The sequence below is a fragment of the Trichoderma asperellum genome, chromosome 1 (genome assembly GCF_020647865.1).
Source record: "Trichoderma asperellum chromosome 1, complete sequence".
NCBI classification, from domain to species: domain Eukaryota; kingdom Fungi; phylum Ascomycota; class Sordariomycetes; order Hypocreales; family Hypocreaceae; genus Trichoderma; species Trichoderma asperellum.
This window is the reverse complement of record NC_089415.1, coordinates 4,196,087-4,223,008: the sequence shown is the minus strand read 5'-3', so window position 1 is coordinate 4,223,008 and position 26,922 is coordinate 4,196,087. Positions and strand designations below refer to the sequence as shown.

Here is a 26,922-nt window from a genome sequence, read left to right as displayed (position 1 = left end):
GCAGCAGGATAGGAAAGGTCATCTAAAGGTGAAAGCTGAACTCTATGCTAAGCTATGTGCTAGTAGGCACTGGTGCATGTCTCGTGACGATTCTGTAAAGGTCGGTTTGGGTCTCCAAGTATGTGTGCATACGGGCAGCAGAGTGGTACGCCGAACCGTCGAATAATGGCTTCTTGTTTTGTTTTCCCTTCATTCGCAATTTTTCTAGCCGGGCGCCGTATAAGTACGGCCGATATACAGGATATGTATCAGGTCATGTAACAGAATCAGTTACCATCCATGTTTTCTATAACCCCCACGCCGATTTCCTACATAGTAGCACAGAGCAAGACTTTCGAAAATTTGAGTGCTTGTTCCCTAACATTGAAGCTACCTCCTACCTAGGTACCTATGCAGCGGCATACGAAGTACCTAGTAGAATATTAATGAGGCATTAAACTACAATCCCAATGCAGTGTGTGTGCCTTATCCAAAGCCTTTTATATCTTGTTGAAGCTTTGTACATCTATTTTTTCCAATTCTATTTCCAAGTATACAGATAGGTGGGCTATAGTCATCATAGGATTATACTAAGGAGAGAGAAGCAGGCAGTACGAGCACCTTGGAGGCACTAGCTGGTACCTCGCTTTTCCCACCAAGGAGTAGCGCGGGGTGTCTTTGTGGCAGCTGCGGGGCTTGCTACTAGACCCTGCTAATGAAGTATTGCACAGAATTATCCTCCCGAGCTCTATCGCCAACGACTTATCGAAAATTCTAAGAGCCCCAATGATTGTCCGCCATCATTCGCCAGGGTTGTGAGTCGATATGTCTGAACATGCTTTCAGCAGCGACGCTGCCGAAGACTATACCGACTTGTCTCTATCTGCCCAAGCTCTAGCGTCGGCGTCCCCCGCTGTGCGCATCGCCGAGCTGCAGCATTTGGCTGAGGCAGTGGCCAAGAAATGTAATGTCCAAGTTGTGTCACTTTGATAGCATTTAAATGAACTGACCGTCCCAATAGCGTCTGACGACGAATTCGCTTCCAAAGCTCTGCAACTGGTCTTCAACACTCATCCATCCTACCAGGATCGTGAATCTAGATTGGCAGCCCAAAGATGTCTAGTATCAATCGTCACGAGAGATGATAGCTTCTCAACACTGGAACAATTGGCAAGATGTTTGAGACAGGAATCTTCGAAGCAAGGAATTGCTACGTCCAGCGCCTTTGTTTTGGCCGAGTGGTGCAGCATTCTTATGCAACATTTGTCTGAAGCTTCGTGGGAAAAAGCTGGCAACGAGATTTTGCTTTCATATGCAGACGTCCTGGAAAAGTGTGTAGGGCCATCTTCAAGGCCCACGCTGGCACATTCAGCCATTATAGTAACCCGAAGAGGATTTCGGAAACTTTTTAGTTCGCCAACTTTGGGACCCAAGAATTTGAATGATTCTGTGACGATTCTGACCTCCAAACGCAGCACACCAACTGCGAAATATTCCATTATTCTGGGGGTCATTGCCGGGGTTGCTGTTCGCCGACCTGCGCTACTACCTACTCTGCAGACTCTCAGGTCCATGTACTACGAATTTTACAATCGGGAGATCTTGGGCTCTCGTTCTACGATACCAAGACATGTTGCCGCAGGGCTCAGCGATTTTTTCTCCAGCTGCACGGTACTGGACGAATTCCAGAACAGTGTTATCCCGCCTTTGGAGAAGAGTTTACTTCGTACCCCTGAAGTAGCCCTGGACCGCGTTCTTCCCAGCCTAGTGAAGGCTCTGCCCGCCGAAATCGATCTCTCAAAAGTGTTGACCGGCAAACTTCTGAAGCTGCTGCTCTCGAACGTTAAATCGACTAATAGTTTGATCCGCGCCGGGGTTCTCGCCTCCTTCCAGGCTATCATTGCCAAATGCCACGACTCAGATGCCATCGACCAAACTATCGAAGAGATAGGAGGCCCCCTGAAGAGTGGTAAATTGGCATCCGCTGATCAACGCATTCTTCACGCAGAAATGCTAGAAGCAATTCCTCTGTCTTGCCCAAATGCCCAGAAGATGACCACTCTTTTGGCTGTTGTCGCTGGCAAGGAAGGAAACGAGGTAGCGTTGGCCGCCGAAACGTTGACACTCTGTCGAGCCGTCAATGTCCTGATTGATGGCAATAGCGAAATCTCGCAGCCCGTCCTAGGCGCATTGCTCAAAGGATTAGCGGATAAAAAAGCGGCAATTCGAAAAATTTGGCTTCTTCGTGTAGGATCTATCCTTCGTGCTATGGATGGCTCGGATCCAAATGCCACACTATTCACGTTCACAGAGGCAGTCATTCCAAAATTCATTGATAACTTTCATGAAGTTGTTGCCAATCCCACGTTGGCTGCCCAGAGCGGCACTATCGTTGGAGCCTATATCCTCACTGCTATATACCCCGTCATTCGACGATGGTCTTCCGATTCAAAAACTGCACAAGATCTGCTGAAATTGTCAACGACAAGCCATGCACTAGCGTCTATACAATCTTTCCTCTTGAACTCAAAGATTTATAACAAGATTGGCGGCGAAGAAGACTATCACTGGTTTCGCCTTGCGCTGGCTTCTGTTGCAACGGGATTGGATAGCAACACTCAGAGAGACATCGTTCTTGCGTGGGCAGAAGCCATGATATATATCGTTGCAGTCACTTCTGTGCCGTCGAATGTACGACAAGAAAGCGCCAGATCCCTTTCTAGCCTCTATGCTCAAAATCCCAGCATGATGGCAAATATTATCGCTGATGGCCTGTGGTCACTCTTGACTCATTCTATTAAAGCTGGGGATAAAGACTCCGCTGCGGAATCGCGAGATTTGGTTAGAGTTTTGAAGTCGATATGTATTAGCTCCAAGGAGTTGGAAACACTTGGAGGCAGCGTATCGCTAGAAAGATTGGAGCAGCAAGCTTGCTCTTTACTAATTCTATGCCGAACAGAGCTAATACCCCGAGCTAATTGGATAGACATGTGTCTTCGAATGGGCATCGACCCTGGAAATCTTGCCCAAAAATATGCGGATCCATTGCTTAAGGAGATAAGCGAACGCACTTCAGCGGACCAGAAGGTATTGTCCGCGCTCTATTTTCAAGGTATATATAGGCCGCTAATAGGAATCCCTCAGATTGAAATTATTCGAACTGCAGCTTATAATGCAGCCGCCGAATTGGCCTTTGTTGCCCCAGACACTATCATTCCCCGTCTAATAGATCTTATAACCCATGACTTAGATCCAGAGCCTGTGAAGGCCATTGGGCCTGTTGATGCCGCGATTTTTAGAACCCAAGAAGGGGTCTGCTTCGTGGATGTCCTCAGTAAAAAGGGCAAAGAAGACATTCCAAATAAGAACACTAAAGATTACGATATCATGAAATGGGAGAAGGAGCTGAGAGCCCAACTTGAGGAAAAGAAAGGCCCGCAACGGAAGCTGACCGCCGAGGAGACGTCTAAAGTAAATGCACAATTGAAGAAAGAGGCTCAAATACGAGCATCTGTTCAATCAATTGAAGCTAGACTCCTACGAGGCGTCGGTATTGTACACTCCCTTGCAGTTGGACCACCTACCGATGCGACACTCTGGCTTGGATCTGCTATCAAGTCACTTCTTGTAGTTATGGAAGCTGGTGCGAGCCTTATTATAGGCGATGCTGCCTCCAAGGTTTACATCGATTGCTCTGAAAAAGTGAGCTCTAGGCTTGGCCCAATTCGCCCTGCTATTGGAATCGCTACGCTTAGACTTCGAAATCTGTCGTTGCCAGCAATCTATGGAGACGAACCACTCGCCGATCTTGCAACAAGACTCTTGTATCGTCTTCGATTTGCTGGTGAGCAGCGACCTTTTGATGCGGTATCTTTAATATACATCTTTCCACTTCTCTTTTATGTTTTGCGAGAAGGGGGCGTTAGCGACGCTCTGGATGAGCGAGATACTCAAATCGTACTAGCTGTGGAGTTCATCTCCTTTCACAGCATTACCTTTGCTGATGAATCAATACCACGCGCAGAGCTTTTGGGCGTTCTCATTCATTCCATGAAAAGCCATGCTCAACACTACAAAATCATCAAGGATTGTTTTGCTGACGTCTGCCGATGCATTGCGCCAAATATCACTACCAATGAGATGTTGGTCCTTGCTCAGGGGGCGGTGATATCACAAGCTAGTGTCCGCACTGCTGTTTTGCAGTCAATCAGCGCGGACATTGATATGACTGAACTCGGTTACAATAATGAGATTTGGCTAGCGTGCCATGACGATATAGAAGAAAACCAAGAGCTTGGGAAGGAGATATGGGAAGAAAGCGGGTACCAGCTCAATGCCGAAGTCCCTAAGTTGATGGTTCCATTTTTAAGCAGCAAAGATGGACAACTCCGTCGGGCTGCGGCGCGCTCACTTGCGAAAGCGACGCAAATCTACAAAGAAACTCTAATGGCAGTCATTCCCGAATTAGAGTCCATCTATTTGGAAATGGCAAAGCCAAAAGTCCAGTTGCTTGATGAGTTTGGAATGCCAAAGAAGATGGATCTATCTGACCCGTGGGAAGCGAGACAAGGCATAGCCACTGGTTTTAGAGAACTTGCTAGTGTCCTGGATCCAACCCAAGCGGGACAGTTACTCGACTTTTTGATCCAGTCTGGGCCTCTGGCAGACAAGAACGCCTCAGTTCGAACTGAGACTCTTGATGCTGCGATAAGGATCATCGAATTCCAGGGAAATAGCATAATTGACGAGCTGATGAAGAAGTTCGAGGCGACCCTGGAACAGCCTGACAAAAATAGCGACGAAGTGGATCGCGTCAACGAGGCTGTTGTTATTATGTATGGCGCTTTGGCTCGCCATCTAGATGCAGGTGACAAGAAAATCCCTGTTGTGATTGAGCGTCTTTTGGTAACACTGAGCACCCCATCTGAGATGGTCCAATATGCTATTGCTGAATGCCTACCTCCGCTTATTAAAGCCTATCCATCAAAACTGCCGGACTATGTGCAGCAATTGATGAATGAACTTCTGAATTCTAAGAAATACGCCACCCAACGAGGGGCTGCTTACGGCCTAGCAGGCTTAATCCTTGGAAGTGGTATATCTACTATCAAGGAATTTCGAATCATGTCAGACCTTAGAGGTGCTCTGGAAAACAAGAAGGACTCACATCAGAGAGAGGCAGCTCTGCTGGCGTTTGAGCTGCTATCCAGTATACTTGGCCGTCTTTTCGAGCCTTATGTTATTCAAATTGTGCCTCTGCTCCTTAGTGGATTTGGAGACGCAAACGCAGATGTCAGAGATGCTTGCTTGGCAGCCGCAAAGGCTTGTTTTGGGAAACTAAGCTCATACGGCGTTAAAAAGATCATGCCGACTCTCCTAGAGGGACTTGACGATCAGCAGTGGCGTAGCAAACGAGGGGCCTGTGACCTTCTCGGTGCAATGGCATACCTTGATCCTAATCAGCTCGCTACCAGTTTACCTGATATCATCCCCCCTCTAACGAGCGTGCTCAATGATAGTCACAAGGAAGTTAGAGCCGCCGCTAACAGAAGTTTGAAGAGATTCGGTGATGTCATCAACAACCCTGAAGTAAAGAGCTTGGTTGATGTTATCCTAAAAGCTCTTAGCGATCCAACTAAATATACCGACGAAGCGTTGGAATCATTGATCAAGGTTCAGTTTGTGCACTACCTTGACGCGCCTTCTCTAGCTTTGATCACTCGTATCTTGCAACGTGGTCTAGGAGATCGCTCAAATACAAAGCGCAAGGCAGCACAAGTAATTGGAAGTTTGGCTCACTTAACGGAAAAGAAAGACATTGTTATGCACCTCCCAGTCCTTGTCTCCGGGCTTAAGATTGCCGCCGTTGATCCAGTACCGACGACCCGTGCGACGGCATCCAGAGCCCTGGGCTCTTTGGTTGAGAAGTTAGGAGAGGATACGCTGCCCAATCTCATTCCCGAGCTAATGCAAACTTTGAAATCGGACACCGGTGCTGGCGACCGTCTTGGATCTGCGCAGGCATTGAGTGAAGTCCTAGCTGGCTTGGGTACAAGCAGACTCGAAGAAACGCTGCCGACAATCCTCCAAAACGTGGAGTCTTCCAAACCTGCTGTCCGTGAAGGTTTCATGTCTCTCTTTATATTCCTCCCTGTTTGTTTTGGCAATAGCTTTTCTGCATATTTGGGCCGAATTGTTCCCCCAATCCTTGCTGGCCTGGCTGACGATGTGGAGTCTATTCGCGAAACAGCTCTTCGCGCTGGGCGGCTGCTTGTCAAAAATTTTGCAATTCGGGCTGTAGACCTCCTTTTACCGGAATTGGAGCGAGGATTGGCGGATGACAGTTATAGAATTCGTCTCAGCTCTGTTGAGCTTGTTGGCGATCTTCTCTTCAACCTTACGGGAGTGAAGGCTGGTGCAGAGCCAGGAGAGGAAGATGATGACAATGCCAAGGAGGCAAGTGCATCTTTGAAAGAAGTTCTCGGAGAAGAGAAACGGGACAAGATCTTGTCTACTCTCTACATCTGTCGATGCGACACGGCTGGGGCAGTTCGTTCTGCTGCTATTTCAGTTTGGAAAGCCCTTGTTCACAGCCCTAGAACACTCAAAGAATTGGTACCAACTCTAACAAGGCTATTGATCCAACGCCTTGGCAGCTCTAACATGGAACATAAAGTCATTGCCAGTAACGCGCTTGGAGAACTAATTCGAAAAGCAGGCGATGGTGTTCTTGCTAGTCTCTTGCCCACCTTGGAAACAGGACTGCAGACTTCTACAGACACCGATGCCAAACAGGGCATATGTCTTGCCCTTCGCGAGCTTATTTCGTCTGCATCACCAGAGTCTCTGGAAGACCACGAAAAGACGCTCATTTCTGTTGTCCGTACTGCTCTCATAGACTCGGATGCAGATGTTAGAGAGGCAGCCGCAGAGGCGTTTGACTCCCTTCAGCAAATTTTCGGCAAACGGGCAGTTGACCAGGTTCTTCCGTTCCTACTCAACCTCCTTCGATCTGAGAATGAAGCAGAAAATGCCTTGTCAGCACTTCTAACGCTTTTGACTGACTCCACTCGGTCGAATATCATTTTACCTAACCTCATACCGACTCTAACGACCCCACCAATTTCAGCATTTGATGCAAAGGCTTTGGCTTCTTTGTCTAAGGTTGCTGGCGCATCCATGAATCGCCGTCTACCTAACATTATCCAGTCGCTGATGGAGAATGAAATCAACTGTAGAGAAGACGGGTTGCGAGAGGAATTAGCAGCGTCATTCGACACGGTGATTCAGTCTATTGACGAATATGATGGCCTTAATACTGTCATGAATGTTCTTCTTGGCCTACTTAAGCATGAAGATCACCGACGGAGGGCTGCTACGGCTCAGCACATGGGAAATTTCTTCTCTGAGTCAAGCGTGGATTACTCTCGGTATAACCAGGACATTATTCGGTCGTTGCTGAATTCGTTTGATGACGGAGACCTGGACGTGGTCAAGACTGCTTGGAGTGCTCTCAGCGTGTTTACGAAGAAGCTCAAAAAGGAAGAAATGGAATCACTCGTTTTATCGACTCGACAGACGCTCCAGCGTACCGGAGTTGCAGGTGCTAACTTGCGAGGATTCGAACTTCCTAAGGGAATCAGTGCCGTTCTTCCAATCTTTCTTCAGGGTCTCATCAACGGCACTGTAGAGCAAAGAGTGCAAGCGGCTCTCGGTATTTCTGATATTGTTGACCGCACAAGCGAAGCATCGCTGAAACCATTTGTCACCCAAATCACAGGACCGCTGATCCGTGTGGTTTCTGAGCGTGCTACTGAAGTAAAATCGGCCATTTTACTCACGCTGAATGGCTTACTTGAGAAAATGCCAACAGCACTGAAGCCTTTCCTGCCTCAGCTTCAACGAACCTTTGCTAAGTCTTTAGCAGATACGTCTAGCGAAGTTTTGAGGACTAGAGCTGCAAAAGCCCTAGGAACTCTGATCAATTATACGCCCAGAATCGACCCTTTGATTACTGAGCTTGTGACGGGAGCAAAAACTACCGATCCGGGTGTCAGGACGGCAATGTTCAAAGCCTTGTATGAAGTGGTCAGCAGGGCTGGCGCAAACATGGGCGAAACCTCCAGATCAGCTGTACTGTCATTAATCGATGCGGATACTGATGAAAGAGATGAGGCCATGATAGTCACCAATGCAAAGCTTCTAGGCGCTTTGATTAAGAATGTATCTGAAGATGTCGCCATCAGCTTGCTCAGAAATAGGGTCATAACACCTCAGCTTACTAACTCCTCCGTCTTGGCTCTGAATTCAGTATTGGTTGAGTCGCCAGACATTTTATTGTCGAGCGGTTTAATTGATGAATTACCAGGGCTGCTCTGTGGTGGAATGGGTGATAAACGAGTAAGTCCATGCCTCAGAAACAGTTTTGCAGTTTTACTGAGCTAATAAATTTTACGCAGACTTATATCGCAGATAACTTCATCCTGGCAACTGGAAAATTTTTGCTTTCATCCCCTCCAAAATCATTTGATGACACCAAGCAGATATTCGATGCTTTGGCGCTCATCATCCAACCGGGCAATGCTACTGATTCACGGCGACTTGCTCTAGTGACCATTCGTACACTAAGCAGAAAGAATGCTGATTTAGTACGACCTCATGTGTCACTGTTGGCGCCGCCGATTTTCGCGAGTGTCAGGGACCCAGTAATACCTGTAAAGCTATCTGCTGAAGCAGCATTTGTTGAGTTGTTCAGTGTCGCAGACGAAGAGAGCCGAATATTTGATAAGTATTTGGGAGGGCCGGGTAATGATCTGCCTCCAAACACCAAGAGAAGCATGAGTGACTACTTCAAGCGAGTTGCCATGAGGCTAGGTGTCCAGGCTAGAGAGAGGAGAGAAGCTGAGGGAGGACAAGGGAGCTTGGGGCTGTCGAATGATGAGCTCGAGGATGAGCGAGAAATATGGAGCGTGGGAAAAGTTGATTTTGATGGAGAGGCAGCTGTATAAGCCAAACCACAGAAGGATAATTACTATAGCACGCCGCCAGCATTACGCTTTACACTGCAGCAGGCAAACACAATTTTATAAGATCATTTAGAAAACAAAACAGAAATACATCAAGTTTCATCTTGGCATTACTAGCAATATGCCTGACCGCTACCATGATATTGCGACGAAAATGCTAGATGAAGTCTTCCAGAACCAAATCAGACTTGCTTTTATGATTGCTATAGACTTGCGACGTTGGTGTATGAAAAAAAGAAGAAGAAAAAAAAAAAAAGAGTAGCATCATCAGTGGCCCCACCGATTTGGTTCGCTAGGTTCCCTCATTCCCTTGAATTTTGCGAAATGGAATACTGGCACTAGCAGCTCTGGCAGGCACCAAGCCAAAGGCTAAGCACGTGACCAAGACTATGCAATGCTAGACCATTACTCATTCCAGCCCTCGCTTAGCCACTCTCAAAGTGCTAAAATTTGGCCTAGTGCACGTGAACCCACAAACTTTGAGCAGAACTGCTACGAGCCTCTCCAGAAATTCTGGCCTCGTAAACCCTCCCCCAAAACTTCATCCAACCTCATCGCCATCGAGGGCCGGCCATCAACACCGAAGTTATTCAAGATGTGAGTTGCTATTATATTTATCCGACCTGGACAACACGCAAGCCTACGAATGAATGGATTGAGACGACGACCTCTCATTTGATTCGAATCTTTTCAATTAGCGATGGAGGGGACATTGTTGCTGACGAAAGTTTCTATTTCTCATGGCTTAGGGTCAACCTGCGAACTCAGAAGCGCCTTGCCGCGTCAGTCATTGGCTGCGGCAAGCGCAAGATTTGGCTTGATCCTAGCGAGCAGAGCGAGATCTCAAACGCCAACTCTCGCCAGACTATCCGAAAGCTCGTCGCCGATGGCCTCATTATCCGAAAGCCGGTGACCATGCACTCGCGATCCCGAGCTCGCGAGCTCAACCTCTCCCGAAGAGAAGGCCGACACCGTGGTTTCGGTAAGAGAAAGGGTACCGCCGACGCTCGTATGCCCACCCAGGTTCTCTGGATGCGCCGCCTTCGCGTCCTCCGCCGCCTTCTCGTCAAGTACCGTGCCAGCGGCAAGATCGACAAGCACCTCTACCACGAGCTCTACCACCTGAGCAAGGGTAACACATTCAAGCACAAGCGTGCTCTGGTGGAGCACGTATGTTTTACCTCTCCTTGTCCTACCTATACCTTATAAGGGGAAAATATATGTTCTAACGTCGCTTTTCAATTTAGATCCACCGTGCCAAGGCCGAGAAGCAGCGTGAGAAGGCGCTCAAGGATGAGATGGATGCTAAGCGTGCCAAGACCAAGGCCGCTCGTGAGCGCAAGTTGGAGAGAGTGGCGGCGAAGCGAAACGCCCTGCTGGCGGATGACGAGTAAAACCACTTTTGAAGGACATTCTCGGTCTGAGGGGCTGCATTTGGAGTCTACGGGTTGGGTTCTTTTTTCTATGCCCTTCTGGTTTCTACAGTCGTACCGATGGGTTTGTGGCATGTAGCATTGAAAAAAAAAATGAAATGGTAAATGCTGAGAACTTTATTCGATCTCTTGTTGAAGCATGACAAATTTTACGTCTATGATACCTTGGGGAAGATTTTAATGGCCTTGCGGTGATGGATGGATATGAAAATGACTGGGCATGTAGTGGTGTGAACTGTTTAAAGGGTAGGGTTCTTAAAAGACATTTATTTTTGCAGCCAAGCTGTGAGACGGGATCTATACTTGTTGAGAAACAGACGTGAAAACTTGAGGTGAAAACAACAAGGCCATGTACGCAAGGAGAGCGGGGGAGGTAGAAGGCAGGAAGAGCTTCGTGCAGAGGACAATGAGGCCAAGCCCGGGGGCACATCAACTATTGGTTGGATCAGGATCCTTCAAATTGCCCCTTTAAGGTGGTGAAGGGCGCCAGGGCATATCAGCATGCTCCCGCAAGAAGCGGAATTCCAATAAGCAAAACCAGGCAGTCTCGTCACGCCCAACTTTAGTTGATAATATAGAAAGAAGGGGAAAGGAAATCAGCGCAAGAGAGTCGACAGCATCGCGTATTAAACATCCGAATAGAGCCGGGGGCGGGGAGCTGTGGGGAAGCGGGAAAAGAATAAGCCGAAGAATCGAAAGTTGCGCCGTAATCGCTTCAACGGGAGGATCCTTCTCTGCTACTTTAGAATACTACCTGTCTTCTCTTGTCTTGATATTGGATAATACATAGAGGTCGATCGCGGGCATCTGCCGGGGAACCACAGCACTGTCCTATCTTGTGGAGGCATGGGTAGCTTGCAATGACTCAAAAGGCGCTAATTGAAGACATCGGAATCTTCAATCTTGAACGTACAAGTCTTAGCAGCTCCATGCTATGAATTACATTATGTAACGCATTTCGCCGACGCAGTGAAACTATTTGTAAAATGCGCGTCCTAGGCTAGTTGCTATTCCTCTCAGGACAGCTAGAGCGCGGCTGCGAAGCTTTGCGAAATTCGGTACCTGGAAGACATGTAACTGCACACTACTATCGGCGGCAAACTATACTGCCTTGGGTTGTATGCGGGGATGGCGAGACTTGCAGCCGGATAATCACGGTCAGGCCAGGCTACGGAGCGCCGCCTTTCAACCCACGCGATCGGGATTGCGAGCGGCAAGCATCGCCGGCACAATTTCTCGCCCGGCCATCCTGTCCTCTGTTGCCGCATCCTCGCACACTCATTCCTTACCCACCTCGCCCTTTAAATTTCCTGTTTGCGTCGCAATTGAAGTTGAGTTCAGCTTCCCGACGCCATGGCAGCTTATTTGCGAAGCAGGGCCATGCCTCTAGGCGGCTTGAAAAGGCTGGCAACAAGGCCGCCGTCTGTAACCACAGCATCTCTGATCACTCGACGAGCAAAAGCTTCACTGGCCCAAGATGGCCAGCAGCAGGTCGGTAAAATTCCAATTGGCCATGACAGGCATCGTGTACTGACTGGAACCTAACAGCTTCTTTCGGCGCACCTCGAGAAGGCCGACCCGGCTGTTTTTGATATCATTGAGCGAGTCCGTCTCAGAAGAATCAGCCCATCTAGCAAGTGTTGCGCATGCTGAGCCTTGGAGCAGGAAAAAAACCGACAGAAGCACTTCATCAACTTGATTCCATCAGAGAACTTCACCTCCCAGGCTGTACTGGATGCGCTGGGCAGTGTCATGCAAAGTACGTAAAGGCTGAAGTCGCCGAGTGGCTGCTCAGAGTAACTGACGGCTATTTCCTTACAGACAAGTACTCGGAGGGCTACCCTGGCGCCCGGTACTATGGCGGCAATGAGATTATCGACCAGTCCGAGAGGCTATGCCAGCAGCGAGCACTGGAAGCATTCAGCTTAGATCCCAAGTCTTGGGGAGTCAATGTACAGGGCAAGTCAAGCATTATTCAAAGCTTCCGTCTGACAATCGAACTAACAATTATTACTTCCAGCTCTTTCTGGTGCCCCGGCAAACCTCTATGTGTATTCGGCACTTATGGATACTCATGACCGACTGATGGGCCTTGACTTGCCTCATGGTGGCCATCTTTCCCATGGCTACCAGACGCCGACCAAGAAGATATCTGCAGTGTCGAAGTATTTCGAAACTTTGCCTTACCAACTGGATGAGCGTACTGGCTATATCGATTACGATAACCTTGAAAAGCTGGCCACCATCTACCGACCCAAGATCATCATTGCCGGAACCAGTGCTTACAGCCGCTTGATTGATTACCAGCGCATACGCGAAATTTGTGACAAGGTCAACGCTTATATGGTAGCAGATATGGCGCATATCTCTGGTCTTGTTGCCGCCAAGGTGCTGCCAGGTCCATTCCCCTTCGCTGATATTGTCACCACCACTAGCCACAAGAGTCTCCGTGGTCCCCGAGGAGCCTTAATCTTCTTCCGTAAAGGTGTTCGAAGGCAGAACCCGAAGACCAAGGAGGACGAAATGTACGACCTTGAAGGTCCTATCAACAACTCCGTTTTCCCTGGCCATCAAGGTGGTCCCCACAACCATACCATAACCGCTCTTGCTGTTGCGTTGAAGCAGACACAGACACCGGAATTCCATGCCTACCAGTCCCAAGTTCTAGCAAATGCAAAGGCCTTCGCTAAGCGTCTTGGAGAAGAGAAGGGAAAAGGTGGCCTAGGATATAACCTTGTCAGTGGCGGTACCGACAACCACCTCGTTCTCGTTGACCTGAAGCCCCATGGCATTGACGGTAGCAGAGTAGAGCGCGTTCTGGAACTGGTTGGCGTTGCCGCGAACAAGAATACCGTGCCAGGTGACCGATCAGCCTTAGTACCCGGCGGTCTTCGTATGGGGACACCCGCTATGACAACTCGTGGCTTCCGTGAGGACGATTTTGTCCGTGTGGCAGATGTTGTTGACCGAGCCGTCACTATAGCGACTCGCATCAACAAGACTGTCCGAGCGGCGGCTCAAGAGCGAGGCGAAAAGTCGCCTGGTAAGCTCAAGCTCTTTGTAGAGCATCTAGGTAATGGAGATAGGGATCCGGAGATTGTGCAACTGAGAAGCGAAGTCGCGGATTGGGTAGGCACATACCCTCTCCCTTGGGACGCGGCTCAGTAGATGAATCCCATATGGCAATGCCCTGTTCAAAGAGCTGCATCTTGGAATAGTTAAATTGAAGGTTTCTTCTACCACCATTGTAGACACCAACGCCGCGATTTTAGACGTTCGTCTACTGCTATTTATTTGCCAGTTTGTTCAATCAAGTAAAAGCACCTTTGTGAAGCTCCATATATGTACAATAAATAGACTACAAGGTAATCGGATGACAATATTTAAATTAGTGGAAAGTATAGAAGCATTCTCCCCTCTCTCGGTGGTAGGGTATCGAACTTAGCGATTCCCTACAGCTATAACAACATTCTCCAATTGTCGAACAGCCTCATAATACTTCCGCAACCCGTCTAGGCCTTTAAATGCGACTTCCGAGCCGCATTCTTCTACAATGGAGTACAATACTGGCCAGACAACAAAGTCAGGAAGGGTCAAGGCGTCTCCACATAGGAATGGAACACGCTCGGTTTTCAGCCCGTCGACAATATAGCTATCCCAAACAGCAAGCTCTTGCTTCAACGTCACAGGTGGTGCTCCGGCACGAGTACCTGTGCTTCCATCGCTTCTCAACTGCCGCCAGGTATTGAACAGATTCATCCCCTGTTGAAGCTGGCTAAATAGCCTGGCAAGGTCTGATGGATTCCGAGCGGTGGCTTCTGATCCAGTGACACGACCTGGGCCATAGCGCGAGTAAAGGTAAAGCATAATAGCCATGTCGCCATGAATTACGGATTTAGCAGCATCGTTATCGATGAATTTTATGGGGAGAGACCATAGCGCGGTCGGGTCGGTTGGGTTGTTCTCCTTATCGGATTCGGAGCCGGAAGCCATACTGCCCTTGGCAAACTTAATGCCATACTCGGCCAGCATAAGTGTGATGCGCATGTTCACTATTGGGTCCGCGGAGGCAAAAAACCTGGGGGAGTTGCTGATATGCAGCACGTCAAAACCACGGCCATAGTGGGCAGGCCAGTCAAACTCTGATGCATGATTCTCCGTGCCGAATGCCTGGATCATTTTAACAGCCTCAGGGCTCTGGCCGTTGCTTATGGGATGCGCGGTGTCGCGGGTCTTGCCTGTTGCCCCCTGACCCCAGATGATAGTCTCATCACGATCCAGAAATGTTCCAATGTGTCTGAATGTAAGCGATATACGGCGGCCTGAATAGGCCAGTTCCGCAGCTGACTTGTCGCGATCTGCGCGCTTGTCTCGTCGGATGGCGTGCAGCCATTTCATATTTGTCTGCAGGCCCATGCGACAGAGTGAGTTGTGAGGAAGCTTGGCACGCTGAATCTTTCGCTTCTCATCCCTTGCGGCTGCTGTCCCAGAAAGATCCTTCTCCAGCCTCTTAGTTCTTAGTATCATGGTTCTTTCCGCTCCAAGGCTGACGTTGGCGATATAAGACCCCTTGACAATGTCCAGCGTTTTGTCGCTATGCTCAGAAATATAGTCATTTCCGTCGCGGTAAAACTGAATGAGGACATGGTTTAGAGGATGGCCAAGATGCTTCTCTATTTCGGCTTTGATGGCTCGGACTGTTGGAGAAAAAGGCAACAGGGGTGGAGACTCATCGGCAGGGTGACGATACACTGGCATCGTGCCATCTTCGTCCACTTCGCCCTGGACAGCGACAAGTCGGGGAACCTCTCCGCCCTGGTGGGACATTCGCTGCCAAAGCACCTCTTTTTCAAGCTTATCAAAAGCTTCATCCGCTAAGGGCTTTGGCAGGGCATCACGTATGACGTCGGTATCACCTTCGCAGAGCTTGTACTGAGGTGACGAGTCACTTTCATTCTCGGAATCGGCAAGTGTGGGAACCGGCGCAACATGTCCCGCTGAGCCATCCTCAACCAAAGACTGATCTTTCTTATTCTCTTTTTCAACTTCGGTGCTAGCCTTTTCAGACTCTTGAGATTTGGCCTTGACTTCAGGGGCCTGGTTGGCCTTGTCTACAGCAGAGATAGGGCCAGCTGGGCTGGAATCTAATTTGAGGCCTGACAGGGACTGTACGATATCTTCATCGCCGCTAGCGACAGCCTTTGCCCGTGGAGCAGATGTTGTGTCTGGTGGTTCACTAGGAGTCTTAGTCCCTGATTTGCCTGGGACTAAGGTCTTAAGGACTTCTTGCGAGGATAAAATCTCACAGCCAGTTAGCTCAATGAGATTTTTTATCGCTGCAGCCTGTCTGGACTCATGGCGATACCCGCAGCAGTCTTCTATGACTGTAATGGCCATACCGTGGCCAGCAGCGTCCATGGCGGTAGCATAGACACCGATATTCGCGAGAGAGCCGCAGATGAAGACTTCAATAACCATTTTACCACGCAGAGCGCGAAGTAACTGTGTGCCATGAAACGCCGAGTAATAAGACTTGGTTAATTTGAGATCCTTGCTGTGAATGGCCTCCTCAACAGCCAATGGGACGTTGCTCCCTGGATCAGAAGCATTGGCATGTAAAGGCTCTTCGTGGCTTAGAAACGCTTCGGGGTCCAGAGATTCGTCGGAAGAAGCCTCAGTCACAATGGTCTTTCCTTTCTTTTGAGGAGATACAGCTTGCAAAACGGGTGCGCTCTCTGATAATACGATCTGATCGCCATCAATCGGACGAGCTTTGTCAAACCGAGACTGAATCCAGATGACATCTCCCACAGGGCGAAAGGCGGCCGCTATCTCAGTCGTACGTTTGACAAACCCTACGGGACGATTGACAGGCAGCCCGCCATCAGCATCACCGATGAATTCATTTTGAAAGTCAACCACAATGAGAGCTTTGCGTGTTGTGATCTGGGGTAGCGCGGCTTGGTCGAAGGCAAACATTTTATCCAGCTGATTGGCAAGTAATGAATTATAACATGTAAAGGTGCTGTAAATATCAAGGTGGAGAGAGATGGGCTCTTCCACTTGGCTCAGAAAGGCGTGATGTTCAGCTGAACGGCCAGTAGTCTATGTGAACGATAGTCTGAGCTCGTCTCAGCACCATTCATGGACGACAGCCAGCGAAGCACAGTTGAAGTTTGAGAGAGCAGGCTCACTCCACGGCCAAAGAAATTTCCAGAAGAAAGGAGACGTCAGGCCAGGCCTAGCAAACCAAAGAGGCGCAGGCGCAGGTATGTGTTAGCTACGCTAGTCTACACAATTTGGTGTAGTGCGCCATGCAGGCAGAACGCGCCCTAGGATGAATTATGACAGAGCTGAAGGGGCTTATGGAAGCGCGTCGACATGAAGACTTATAGTACGGCTTACGGGGGCTTGCTGCAGAGTTGGCTAGGCACAATACAAGGAGACGGCGCAGAACAGACTAGAGATGTCTCTAGAACTGATGCATGGCATTTGGTGGACTGAGTTGGACCTCGCTGTGTTCCGACTGCTGGCCGCTCAGCTGTCACATGCGTGCTTCATAGAACGCCAGGCCTAGCTAAAAATAGACAAATAGATTCTCAGGCATCTGCTTAGGCACGGTAATTGAAATAGACTTTTTGGGTGGTGGTAGCATTCGGCACCTATTACATAGTAGGTAGCTATGGCCTGTTACGGCTCCCTAGGCAGTACTTAGTAGATAGTTTGTGTCTCCTGTAGTACTTACGTGTGTGTTGCTATAAAGAAAAGATTCAACAATAAAAGGGTGAAAGACTGAGGCCCAAAAAAAAAAAAAAAAAAAAATGAAACTGATTGAAAAGAAAAACCAAGGATGACTTTGAATTGACTTTCCACTTTTCAAAATACCTAAATCTTTTATAACTACCTATGAGTTGGTGGTCATAATACCACTTCCGTATGGCGCATACGCTTAGGCGCAGAATGGTGCTTAGATAATGAAATTGATAGTGCTGATACCACCATGCAGCCCTCACTTGTCTGCCAATATCTTATCTCTACAATATTGAGCATTTATTGACTTCCCTTTCTTCCACATAAACCACAGACTCCTCTTTTCGCTCTATCTCATGGCCGGTGGTAACAAGAAAAAGAAGAAGACGGTAGCAAATCCGGCGCGAGGCTTTGCAACGACCTCTGTTGCGTCCAAACCTCGCTTGGAAGTAGTAGAACCTGTAGGATCACAGTCGTCTTCAGGCATCAATACTCCAAAGAATGCCCCTCCGGCCGCCTCAGAGGCTACCCCACAAGCATCGACGTCAGCCGAGCAGAGAAGCGAACGGGAGGCGCAAGCCAAGGAAGCTGTGCTAAGCCCCGAAGAATTCGAACGACAGCTTGAAGAATCCGAACTGCAACTATTTGTAGAAAAGTATTCTCAGAAAGTTAAGCGAGATGCGCAGCGCCAATGCTCACGGCTGGAGACCGATCGACGCCTTCTTCGGAGCCAGGCAGAGAACATAAATACACCAAAATGGCTACCCCGGGAGTTGATGGATCACGTTCTTGATCTTATCAAAGCTGAAAGTCGTTTTTATGCATCCAGCTTGTCATCTGAGAATGCTGGGCCTGGAAAGATGCCATCTGAAGAAGATCTGGTATCACGCATATGGACCCTGCGGCAAGCTCTTTCTGGGGCAGCATTTTCTGAGAGCATTGTTGAGAGCACCATACAGCACATTTTGGACATCGCGCCAAATATATCATCTGCCCCTCGGGATTATATATGGGGATTAGAAGAAGCCCTGGAATGGCTTGCTCGTGAAACGCCTCTCGAAGAGCTACCTGCGTATGGGAATAGGACCAAACCAGTTCTCAAAGGTTAGCTTCTCCATGGCCATTCAAACCGTTAATCACCGTTGTACCATTATCTAATGTTTTATTTAGACTCTGCGGACAGCACATCGGCAACTCCTTCTCGTACAGGCACTCCTAAATTAAATGCAGCTGAAGCTGGCCGGAATGAAAAAAGTAACCCATCGACTAATCGCCAGGGTAAACCCCGATCACCCCCGAAAACACCTATCGCAACATTTGATGGCGAAATTGAGCCTGAAGATTTGATACCGGAATATATCACCACGAAGAAAAAGTTGCTTGAGCTGAGTCGTATGGAAAAGAAAGGACCGCAGTCCAAACCCACCACGCAACAGGACAATGAGATGGATTCAACAGTGGCCTATTTGGAATCCAAAGTGAAGAAAATAGAATCTGATGTTCTTTTTGACAAATTTTTGGCAGAGCAGGAGTGGAAGAAGGAGAAGGTTGTCTTAGAAAAACAATTGGCTTTGGCCAAGAAGAACCCTGTTGTTGATTCAGACAGCCAACTTCAATCGGAAGATCCTGCATCTGAGGCCGCTGACGATGATGATATCGCTGCTATAGCTGAGAAGATGGCTAAAGATATCCTGGCTGAGAACGCTGAGGATGATGATATAGTAGGCTTGTTTGAGTCTCTTCCACAGAGCGAGGTAGACCCGACCACAGGGAAGCTTCAGACTGTGGTTAACTCTTCAGACGGCACCAAGCTTGTTATTCGAGAATTCTCTAAATGGACAAGCGTCAGTCCAAAACGAGTATTGGAAGAAGCCTGCCGTTCGAGGTATGTGTGACACGTGGCCCCTTGTTTCCAACTCTATAATACTACATTGTTAACAGCGATTAGGGATCCTTCTGTTACTATCAGATACACGGTTGTTTCCGAGGCTTCATTTGCCAACCGTCATTCCGTGGATATCTTGTGGTCAAAGACACAGGAACTTCCTCAAGTCATCGCAAGCTCAGATGTCGAAGCAGCGATTGATCCCACGCATTTTACATTTACTATGACTAATGTCGCCACACCAGATACGAAGCAATCAGAGGCTTATATCGCTACAGTGGCCCTGTTTCATATATTCAATGGTAATCCCAAAGATGAGAAGGTTAATCTCAAACTTCCACCTGTCTGGCGCGACTTCTGGTCTGAGATGGCCGAAGCCAAAAAATCCCATCTGGATGCGCAGGATCGACTGGTTGTGAAACAAATCAGAGCTCTTGTCCGCCAAAGACACGATCAAGAGCTTGAAGATGGCGTCGTTCTACAAGGAGCGTTTCGTGGTCGCAACAATGCCAAAACCTACTCAGATGGAACCGAATCAGGGCATGCTGAGCGGGCGAAGCACTTGGAAAGCGATGAAGGCTTGAAGAAAATGTGGGCTTTAAAGTCGAGTAGGAAGAAGTATGAGGCTATGTTGGTATGTTATTGATTCACGCTATTCCTATCGCGGTACCGCGGTGTATTAACAGTATTTCAGCAATCTCGAGTCCAGCTTCCAATGTGGAAATTCAAGGGCGAGGTTCTCAATGCTGTAGATAATAATCAGGTGATAATAATCTGCGGCGAGACTGGTTGGTAAGTTGAGTTGCCATACCCTTTGCTATATTGTCTATTGCTTACTGTCTTGCAGTGGTAAAAGCACCCAGGTCCCAGCTTTTTTGCTAGAGCATGAACTATCGCAGGGTAAACCGTGTAAGATTTATTGCACAGAGCCGCGTCGTATATCCGCCATATCTCTTGCCCGTCGAGTAAGCGAAGAGCTGGGGGATGAGAAGGGCGACTTGGGAACTTCTAGATCCCTTGTTGGCTATTCCATCCGCCTTGAATCCAACACATCCAAAGAAACACGACTTGTATATGCCACTACGGGAATTGTCATGAGAATGCTTGAAGGTTCCAATGACCTCCATGAAGTTACACATCTAGTACTTGATGAGGTACATGAACGTTCTATTGATAGCGACTTCCTTCTCATTGTTCTTAAACGCCTCCTCAAGCGCCGGAAAGATTTGAAGGTTATCTTGATGTCTGCGACTGTAGATGCTGAGCGATTTTCAGCGTATCTTGGCGGCGCGCCAGTTTTAAATGTTCCCGGAAGAACCTTCCCGGTGCAGGTCCGCTACCTAGAAGATGCTGTTGAACTTACTGGCTATGTTCCCAGCACTTCAGAATCTGATCGACTTGTTGATCTCGATGACGATGCTCCTGAGGCGACTGAAGTAGAGGGCTTAAAATCTGAGATAGCACAGAGCCTCACTGGCTACTCGAATAGAACCAAGGCTGTTCTTGCGCAAATGAATGAGTACCAGATCGATCTTGATCTCATTGTGGAACTCATCGCTCGAATTGCTACCGACGAATCACTGCAGGAGTATAGCAACGCAATCTTGGTCTTTTTACCTGGTATAGCAGATATTAGGTCGCTCAATGATATGCTACTGGGAGATCCTCGATTCGCGCAGACATGGCTTGTCTACCCTCTCCACTCCACGATTGCCATGGAGGACCAAGAAGCAGCTTTTCTTGTACCACCTCAAGGGATGCGGAAGATCGTGCTGGCGACGAATATCGCTGAAACTGGTATTACCATTCCGGATATTACTTGCGTTATCGATACAGGCAAACACCGTGAAATGCGCTTCGATGAGAAGAAGCAGCTTTCTAGGTTGATTGATACTTTCATATCAAGAGCAAATGCGAAGCAGCGTAGAGGACGAGCTGGCCGAGTACAAAATGGACTATGCTTCCACATGTTCACTCGGTACAGGCACGATACTCTTATGAGCGATCAACAAACTCCAGAGATGCTTCGACTTTCCTTACAAGATTTAGCCATACGAGTCAAGATATGCAAGCTAGGGAGCATCGAGGAGACGTTAGGCAACGCTTTAGATCCTCCCTCGGCAAAGAACATACGTCGGGCAATCGATGCGCTTGTTGATGTTCGTGCTTTGACAGGCGCTGAAGACCTAACACCACTCGGATATCAGCTCGCAAGATTACCTCTGGATGTTTTCTTGGGAAAACTCATCTTATTGGGCTCGATTTTCAAATGCCTGGATATGGCTATTACTGTCGCCGCGATTTTATCCTCTAAATCGCCGTTTTCTGCAACCTTCGGACAGCAGCAGCAGGCAAATAATGCCAGAGCCGCTTTCCGTCGCGCAGATTCAGATGTCCTCACAACCTATAACGCATATCTGGCGTGGAAAAGAGTATGCCAGTCAAGTGGAAATATAGGCAAAGAGTTCCAATTCTGCAGGAAGAATTATCTAAACCAGCAGACACTTTCGAATATAGAGGATCTAAAGGGCCAGCTTCTAACCTCTCTAGCTGACTCTGGCTTCTTGTCATTGACAGAGGAAGAGCGACGGGGCCTCTTGAAGCTACGATATTCTTCAGGCGGACGCGGTCGCCGTCAACAGCAATTCGTCGATGTACCCCAGAGAGTAAATCTCAACAGCGATAATGATCTGGTTTCAACTTCTGTTATAGCATGGAGCTTTTACCCTAAGCTTCTCGTGAGAGATGCTCCGGGCTCTAAAGGACTTCGTAACATAGGAAACAACCAGTCCATAAGTCTTCATCCAACTTCGGTCAACCGTGGACTTTTCGATGCAAGATGGCTATCCTACTACACCATAATGCAAACGAAATCGTGAGTCGCCGATCTATTTCAGGTTTCTATATTCGTGTTCAAGACATGGCTAATCAAGGGTATAGGGTTTATCGTGCACAGGAAACCAGCGCGACAGAGCCTTTCGCGATAGCACTACTGTGTGGTGACGTACGTTGCGATGTAAGTCAAATATATCCATTCCATCTGCAGATGCTTGCCTACATTACCAGGGTTGCTGATAATTTATCTCCTACAAACTCAGCTCTATTCCGGCGTTATAGTATTGGACGGAAACCGGAGTCGCTTTGCTATCCCTGACTGGAAGACGATGCTAGTCATCAAAGTGTTGCGTACGCGACTGCGCGAGTTGCTCAATAGAACTTTCAAGCAGCCAGGGAAACTGCTTACCGCACAGCAGGAAAAATGGTTCGATGTGTGGCAACGTTTGTTTTCCCAGGACTTCAACCAGGACAAGACTGTTGGCACTATGAGCCTATAATCTTTAGCCTGAGCTTTTTTTTTTTTTCCTCTTTTTTTTTTCTGGTCAGGCAATGGACCGGGCTTACAGCATTCAGACGCAAAATTAGAACCAGTGGAACATGCACTGGAGGTTATCAGGATAGGCATATCCATCTAGGCGAAACGGTTAAGTCAAGATTTACATCGAAGCAAGAACAAAAGTAGTGCCTGGTTTGGCATATAGTAGATATAATATTGGCATTCAAGTAGTAGTAGAATTACTATGACTTCTTCTAACGCATATACATGTAAATAATGTGTGCTGCGTCAGAGCCAAGCTAAGAATCAAGTCAGGGTATATATTACTATGACTTAGTTGTCGCCCCCCTTATTGTCCTTATTATCCTTAGTATCCTTCGCAGCCGAGCTCTTCAAAAACAGCTCTTTAAAGTCTGCATTACTCTTCGCTTCTGGTTTTGTATCTTCCGCCGTAGGTTTTACATTAGAAATTGGTAACATTCTCGGAGCAGGGAAGCCACCTCCACGCTTCGGACCTGGCCTCCCTAAAGCAGGTCGCCTAATCATTGACGACGGTATGAAGCTCTTCTCCGTGCTACCAGCTGGTTTGTCCTTTTTAGATGAAGTCTGGCTACGGGGAACAATACGATCTTGCACTCTCTCGGCCTTAGCATGGCGAAGATCATCAAGAGAGCCGACTCGTAACTTGCGGTCTTCAAACTCCATGTTGCTGAGCTGCAAGCTTGCCTTGCCCGCAGCGGAAGAGTCTGCAAATTCGATCTTTGCGCCGCCATTGCTAGGCTGGAGGACGAGCTTGACAATGGGTCCAAATGGCTCAACAAGTGCTCTCACTCGGGCGTCATTGACAGTGTCAGACAAACCCATAAGTGCAATAGTACGTGCAGCAATATCGGCAGCAGTAGTGGAGCCTCCCATTGTTGTGTCGCCCTCGGCATGGTCAGTCGCCTGAGAGGCTGGAGTTGCGCGGTCGTTTACTACGCTATGAGCCGTGGGCTTTACATTAGAAGGTTTTGAGATCTCAACTTGAAGGATTCGGTTGAAGAACTTGGCCTTGTTCAGCTCTGACGCGGCCTTGTTGGCTTCATCTTTTGTTTCGAAGTCGATGAATGCAAATCCACGACCCTTTCCGTTGATGTTTTGGGGAACGTTTATTCTTGCAATATTTCCGTATTTCGAAAAGACCTCGCGGATTTCCTCTTCTGTAGTTGAAGGGCTCAACCCTGAAACGTGAACTTCTCGGCCCTCGGCAACAGCACCCTCTCGGTTCTTCTTGCGGTTGGGATCTGAGTATTTAGCCAAGAGCTTGTACTTACCATTAAGTAGGGTGCCTTCTTTCGCCACGGCTCTGGCGGACGCATCGCTGTCACGGAAAGAGACGTAGCAGAACCGACGATGCGAGTTCACCTTTAAACTAGGCCACCGAATGCTTAAAATATCTCCACAGTCTTGAAATAGCTGGCGAATATATTTTTCATCGGCGGTAGGCGGGTAGTTGGCAACATATATAGTTAGGTCATGGCCAGATTGGACGGTAAGCTGAGATTGCCCGAAGAACTTTCCATGCCTAAGCAATGCGGATCGAGCCTCATCTGGCGCACTGAATTCAATCAATGCGGTTGAAGACTGACCATCCTTTTCTCGAACAAGCGCTGTGATATTGTTTATGTGGCCATACTCTTTGAAATATTGACGAAGTTTTGTCTGAGTGACCTCGGCGGGGAGATTTTTGACAATCACAGACGTATTTTCTCTGTCTCTCCGCAGGCCAGACTGGGCTTCGCGCAATTCGTGGTCGCCTTTTTGGCGCTTGTTGGTGCCAGCATCTTCCTGAGGCTCGGCAGCATCTTCTCGTTTCCTCTTCGTCTGGCTTGAGGAAGCCTCCTCTCCAATGGCTTCGTCATGGTCTACCGCTGTCTGTGCGCTATAATAGACAGCATAGGCAGCAGCTTTCTCTTCTTCTTCCAGCCTACGTCGCTTTGCAATACTGTTTTCGGCTTTTTGCACTATATCTGCCGCCCTGCGTACAGAATGTGATAATTCATAGTCGTTGCAATGCTGCATGTAGACCTCCAGCACTTTTTCCGGCCAGTCAATGGTCGGTCGGTCCACAGCGCGCTGAAGAACAGCGGTTGCAAGCACCGGTATTCGGAAATTACCACCTGCGGAAGAAGGCGTAGGACTGTTGGATGAGTTGGTAGAAGAAAAGATGAGCATCTCCCACATATAGTAGCGAAACCAGAAATCATGGCTATCGGCGTGGATTTGAGCCTTGGCCAGCTTATTCCACTGCAATCTTGCCTCATCTATTGCTTTTTTCTTCTCTGTCAAGTACTGGATATAGATGCGCTCAAGTCGAAATTTGGGATCGCCCTGAAAGTCTTTGCCGTAGAGTCTCTTGCCTACAATTTCAACATCCTCGAGAGCGGCACTCAGGCCTACATCAGCCACGTCGACAGCCTCGTCGGTAGCGCTTGCGTCCATGGCGGTACGCTTGAGGAAGCCGCACCAGGCTACATACATCTCGATCATACTCTCCATACCATGCTTGTATAGCTGATTTTCGCTCGTTGCGGCATGCTTGATTGACTCCACTTCAGAAAACTCTAATCTCGCCTCCTCTGCGCATAGTATTAACCTATTCCATAAGCGACCAGACCAGGGGCAATGCTGAACGGCTCGACGAAGGGCGTTGAGGAGAAATTCAGGGTCTTTGGCGTCGGCATATGAGGATGAGAGAAAAACGATGTGCTCGTGCCAAATCGATTCATCGGACGCGAATATTCCGGTCAAAGCTCTGGCATAGAGTCCACAGCAGAGGTTGAAATTGATATCGGTGCCATCTTGGCCGCCATCAACCTGTGATGTCTCCCACTCGAGATATTCAATCATGGTCTTCTTTTGGGCTTCCATGTCGTCGGCTCGTGACGCCTGCTGCAACTTGAGTTCGAAGGAATCTCGTTCGCCCATAAGCCGCTTTGCGTCTTGAGACAGCACCGTAATATCTTTCATCGATTCCTCCCATGCAGCTCGATTGTATTCCGATAAAAAGGTCGAGTACATTTGCGCCGTGTTGTCCCATGTGAGATGAGGCGTCATCAGTCGGTCACGGTACAGGTGCGTGATGCGCTTGACGCCCTCTGGTGTTTTTGTCTTTTCCAGCAGCTCCATTTCGAGAGATACCCAGCGGTCCCAGAGAAGATGGCTATCATTAATACGATATTTGATAGCCTCATAGCCCTGCTGCCACAAGCCAAGGGCAGATTCAAACGAGAAAAGCTCCCGGCCCATCATTTGCTCTTCCTCTGGCCATCCAGCGGCGTCAGACTGGCTATCCGCCCAAAGGGACCAGAAATAGTTGCAGTATGCAAGCCATATATTCAAGCTGCCAGGCTCCACGCCAACAGCACGTTTGAAGAATTCGACGACATTTACGCGTTTCTCGAGGTCGGAGGCGTTGCGGATGGTTTCGTCGAGATAGGCCAGCCAGCTGTCCTCGCCTACGGGATTAGCCATGATCGCCTTCTTCGTCTTTTCTAGTCAGGCATCACAGGCCTGCAGTGCACGCCAGGAGTTGCCGCAGAAATGTCAAGGCGATCCGGAAGCGATTCGGTTGCTGGACTGGGTGGGAAAAAGCTGGCTTGGGTGGTTGGCGGCAAGCTAATGTCGCTAGAAGAGCTGTGTAGATGGGATCTGCAAATGTAATTGCTGATGGTGCCGCTAGTGAGTTTGCCTTGGCACGGACATGGCTCCGGTGCCTGGGCGGTACTTGCGTTAGTGGGCAGGTCAGGTATTGGTTGCAGTGCGCATACTATGTGCAGTACAGCTGCCACTAATATTAGAGATGATGCGCTAGTTCAGGAGCAGCATCCTCTTCAACTGCAAGTGCCGATTCAAGTAGCGAGGCTCTCTCTAAGTCTGCGAGAGCTTCCCTTCCTTTACCTACCTAGAAGCCCAAACAACCTATCCTATGTACCTAGGTAGGTAGGTGCATACCTATAGGATATAGGCATACTACTCAGTAAAGTCGCTTACCTCGGACAGCGGCTACCTAGTACCGAGTACCAAGTATAGGTTAGTTACTAAATTGCTTCACAGGGTAGCCATTCCATCGTTGAATACGTAGGTAGGCTGGCAAGGCGTAAGCACGGAAGATTATTGCTGCTGCGAGTGCTCCGCACCTAGGTAGGTGGTAACACTAATAATAACTTAATGTTGATTGCTAAAATAATGCACCCGTGCTAGGCCGCGCATATTCGTTCGAGAAACTGACACGCGACCTGCCCGTCTGTGCCAGACCCCAAGCCATCGGTCGACGTTTCAGATCCCCCCTACTTTGCAGAATGAAGCAGGTACCCGGCCTGGCTAGGAGTCGGGCACCGCGGCCAGCAGCATAAACAGCTGTTTGCTGCGCGTTATTAGCGCTGGCCGGTGCTGCGGGTGGGACCCTGGACCAGGATTGCATCCCTATCATCATTACCTGTAATGATCTACGGAGCCTAGCACGGAGCGCCAAAT

At 48.6% G+C, this 26,922-nt stretch overlaps 6 protein-coding genes across 6 annotated transcripts; 4 read left to right on the top strand and 2 right to left on the bottom strand.

Moving 5' to 3' along the window:
* The first annotated feature begins 480 nt into the window (after window positions 1–480).
* On the top strand, window positions 481–9,180 carry TrAFT101_001324 (uncharacterized protein). Its single transcript, XM_024903383.2, has 4 exons — window positions 481–943; window positions 1,001–3,066; window positions 3,124–8,379; window positions 8,439–9,180. Exons 1-4 carry the CDS (start codon window positions 805–807, stop codon window positions 8,985–8,987), a joined length of 8,010 nt encoding a protein of 2,669 aa, XP_024765577.2. The 5' UTR covers window positions 481–804; the 3' UTR covers window positions 8,988–9,180.
* Window positions 9,127–11,173, top strand: RPL19A (60S ribosomal protein L19A; the record flags this gene model as incomplete). The annotated part of the gene is made up of 4 exons (XM_066126297.1): window positions 9,127–9,223; window positions 9,392–9,602; window positions 9,755–10,175; window positions 10,253–11,173. 4 exons carry the CDS (start codon window positions 9,127–9,129, stop codon window positions 10,397–10,399), a joined length of 876 nt encoding a protein of 291 aa, XP_065982398.1. The 3' UTR covers window positions 10,400–11,173.
* A 71-nt stretch (window positions 11,174–11,244) lies between these two features.
* On the top strand, window positions 11,245–13,808 carry CBS2 (Cytochrome B translational activator protein cbs2). The gene is made up of 5 exons (XM_024907558.2): window positions 11,245–11,929; window positions 11,987–12,043; window positions 12,104–12,197; window positions 12,260–12,397; window positions 12,459–13,808. The coding sequence occupies exons 1-5, from the start codon at window positions 11,792–11,794 to the stop codon at window positions 13,604–13,606; spliced, it is 1,575 nt and encodes a 524-aa protein (XP_024765576.1). The 5' UTR covers window positions 11,245–11,791; the 3' UTR covers window positions 13,607–13,808.
* On the bottom strand, window positions 13,642–16,876 carry TrAFT101_001321 (uncharacterized protein). Its single transcript, XM_024903382.2, has one exon. The coding sequence runs from the start codon at window positions 16,415–16,417 to the stop codon at window positions 13,880–13,882; it is 2,538 nt and encodes an 845-aa protein (XP_024765575.2). The 5' UTR covers window positions 16,418–16,876; the 3' UTR covers window positions 13,642–13,879.
* A 584-nt stretch (window positions 16,877–17,460) lies between these two features.
* TrAFT101_001320 (uncharacterized protein) lies at window positions 17,461–22,724 on the top strand. Its single transcript, XM_024903380.2, has 7 exons — window positions 17,461–18,292; window positions 18,359–19,073; window positions 19,137–19,707; window positions 19,768–19,865; window positions 19,921–21,948; window positions 22,014–22,089; window positions 22,172–22,724. The coding sequence occupies exons 1-7, from the start codon at window positions 17,545–17,547 to the stop codon at window positions 22,406–22,408; spliced, it is 4,473 nt and encodes a 1,490-aa protein (XP_024765574.2). The 5' UTR covers window positions 17,461–17,544; the 3' UTR covers window positions 22,409–22,724.
* On the bottom strand, window positions 22,604–26,107 carry TrAFT101_001319 (uncharacterized protein). Its single transcript, XM_024907557.2, has one exon. It carries the CDS (start codon window positions 25,918–25,920, stop codon window positions 22,741–22,743), a length of 3,180 nt encoding a protein of 1,059 aa, XP_024765573.2. The 5' UTR covers window positions 25,921–26,107; the 3' UTR covers window positions 22,604–22,740.
* Window positions 26,108–26,922: the final 815 nt, after the last annotated feature.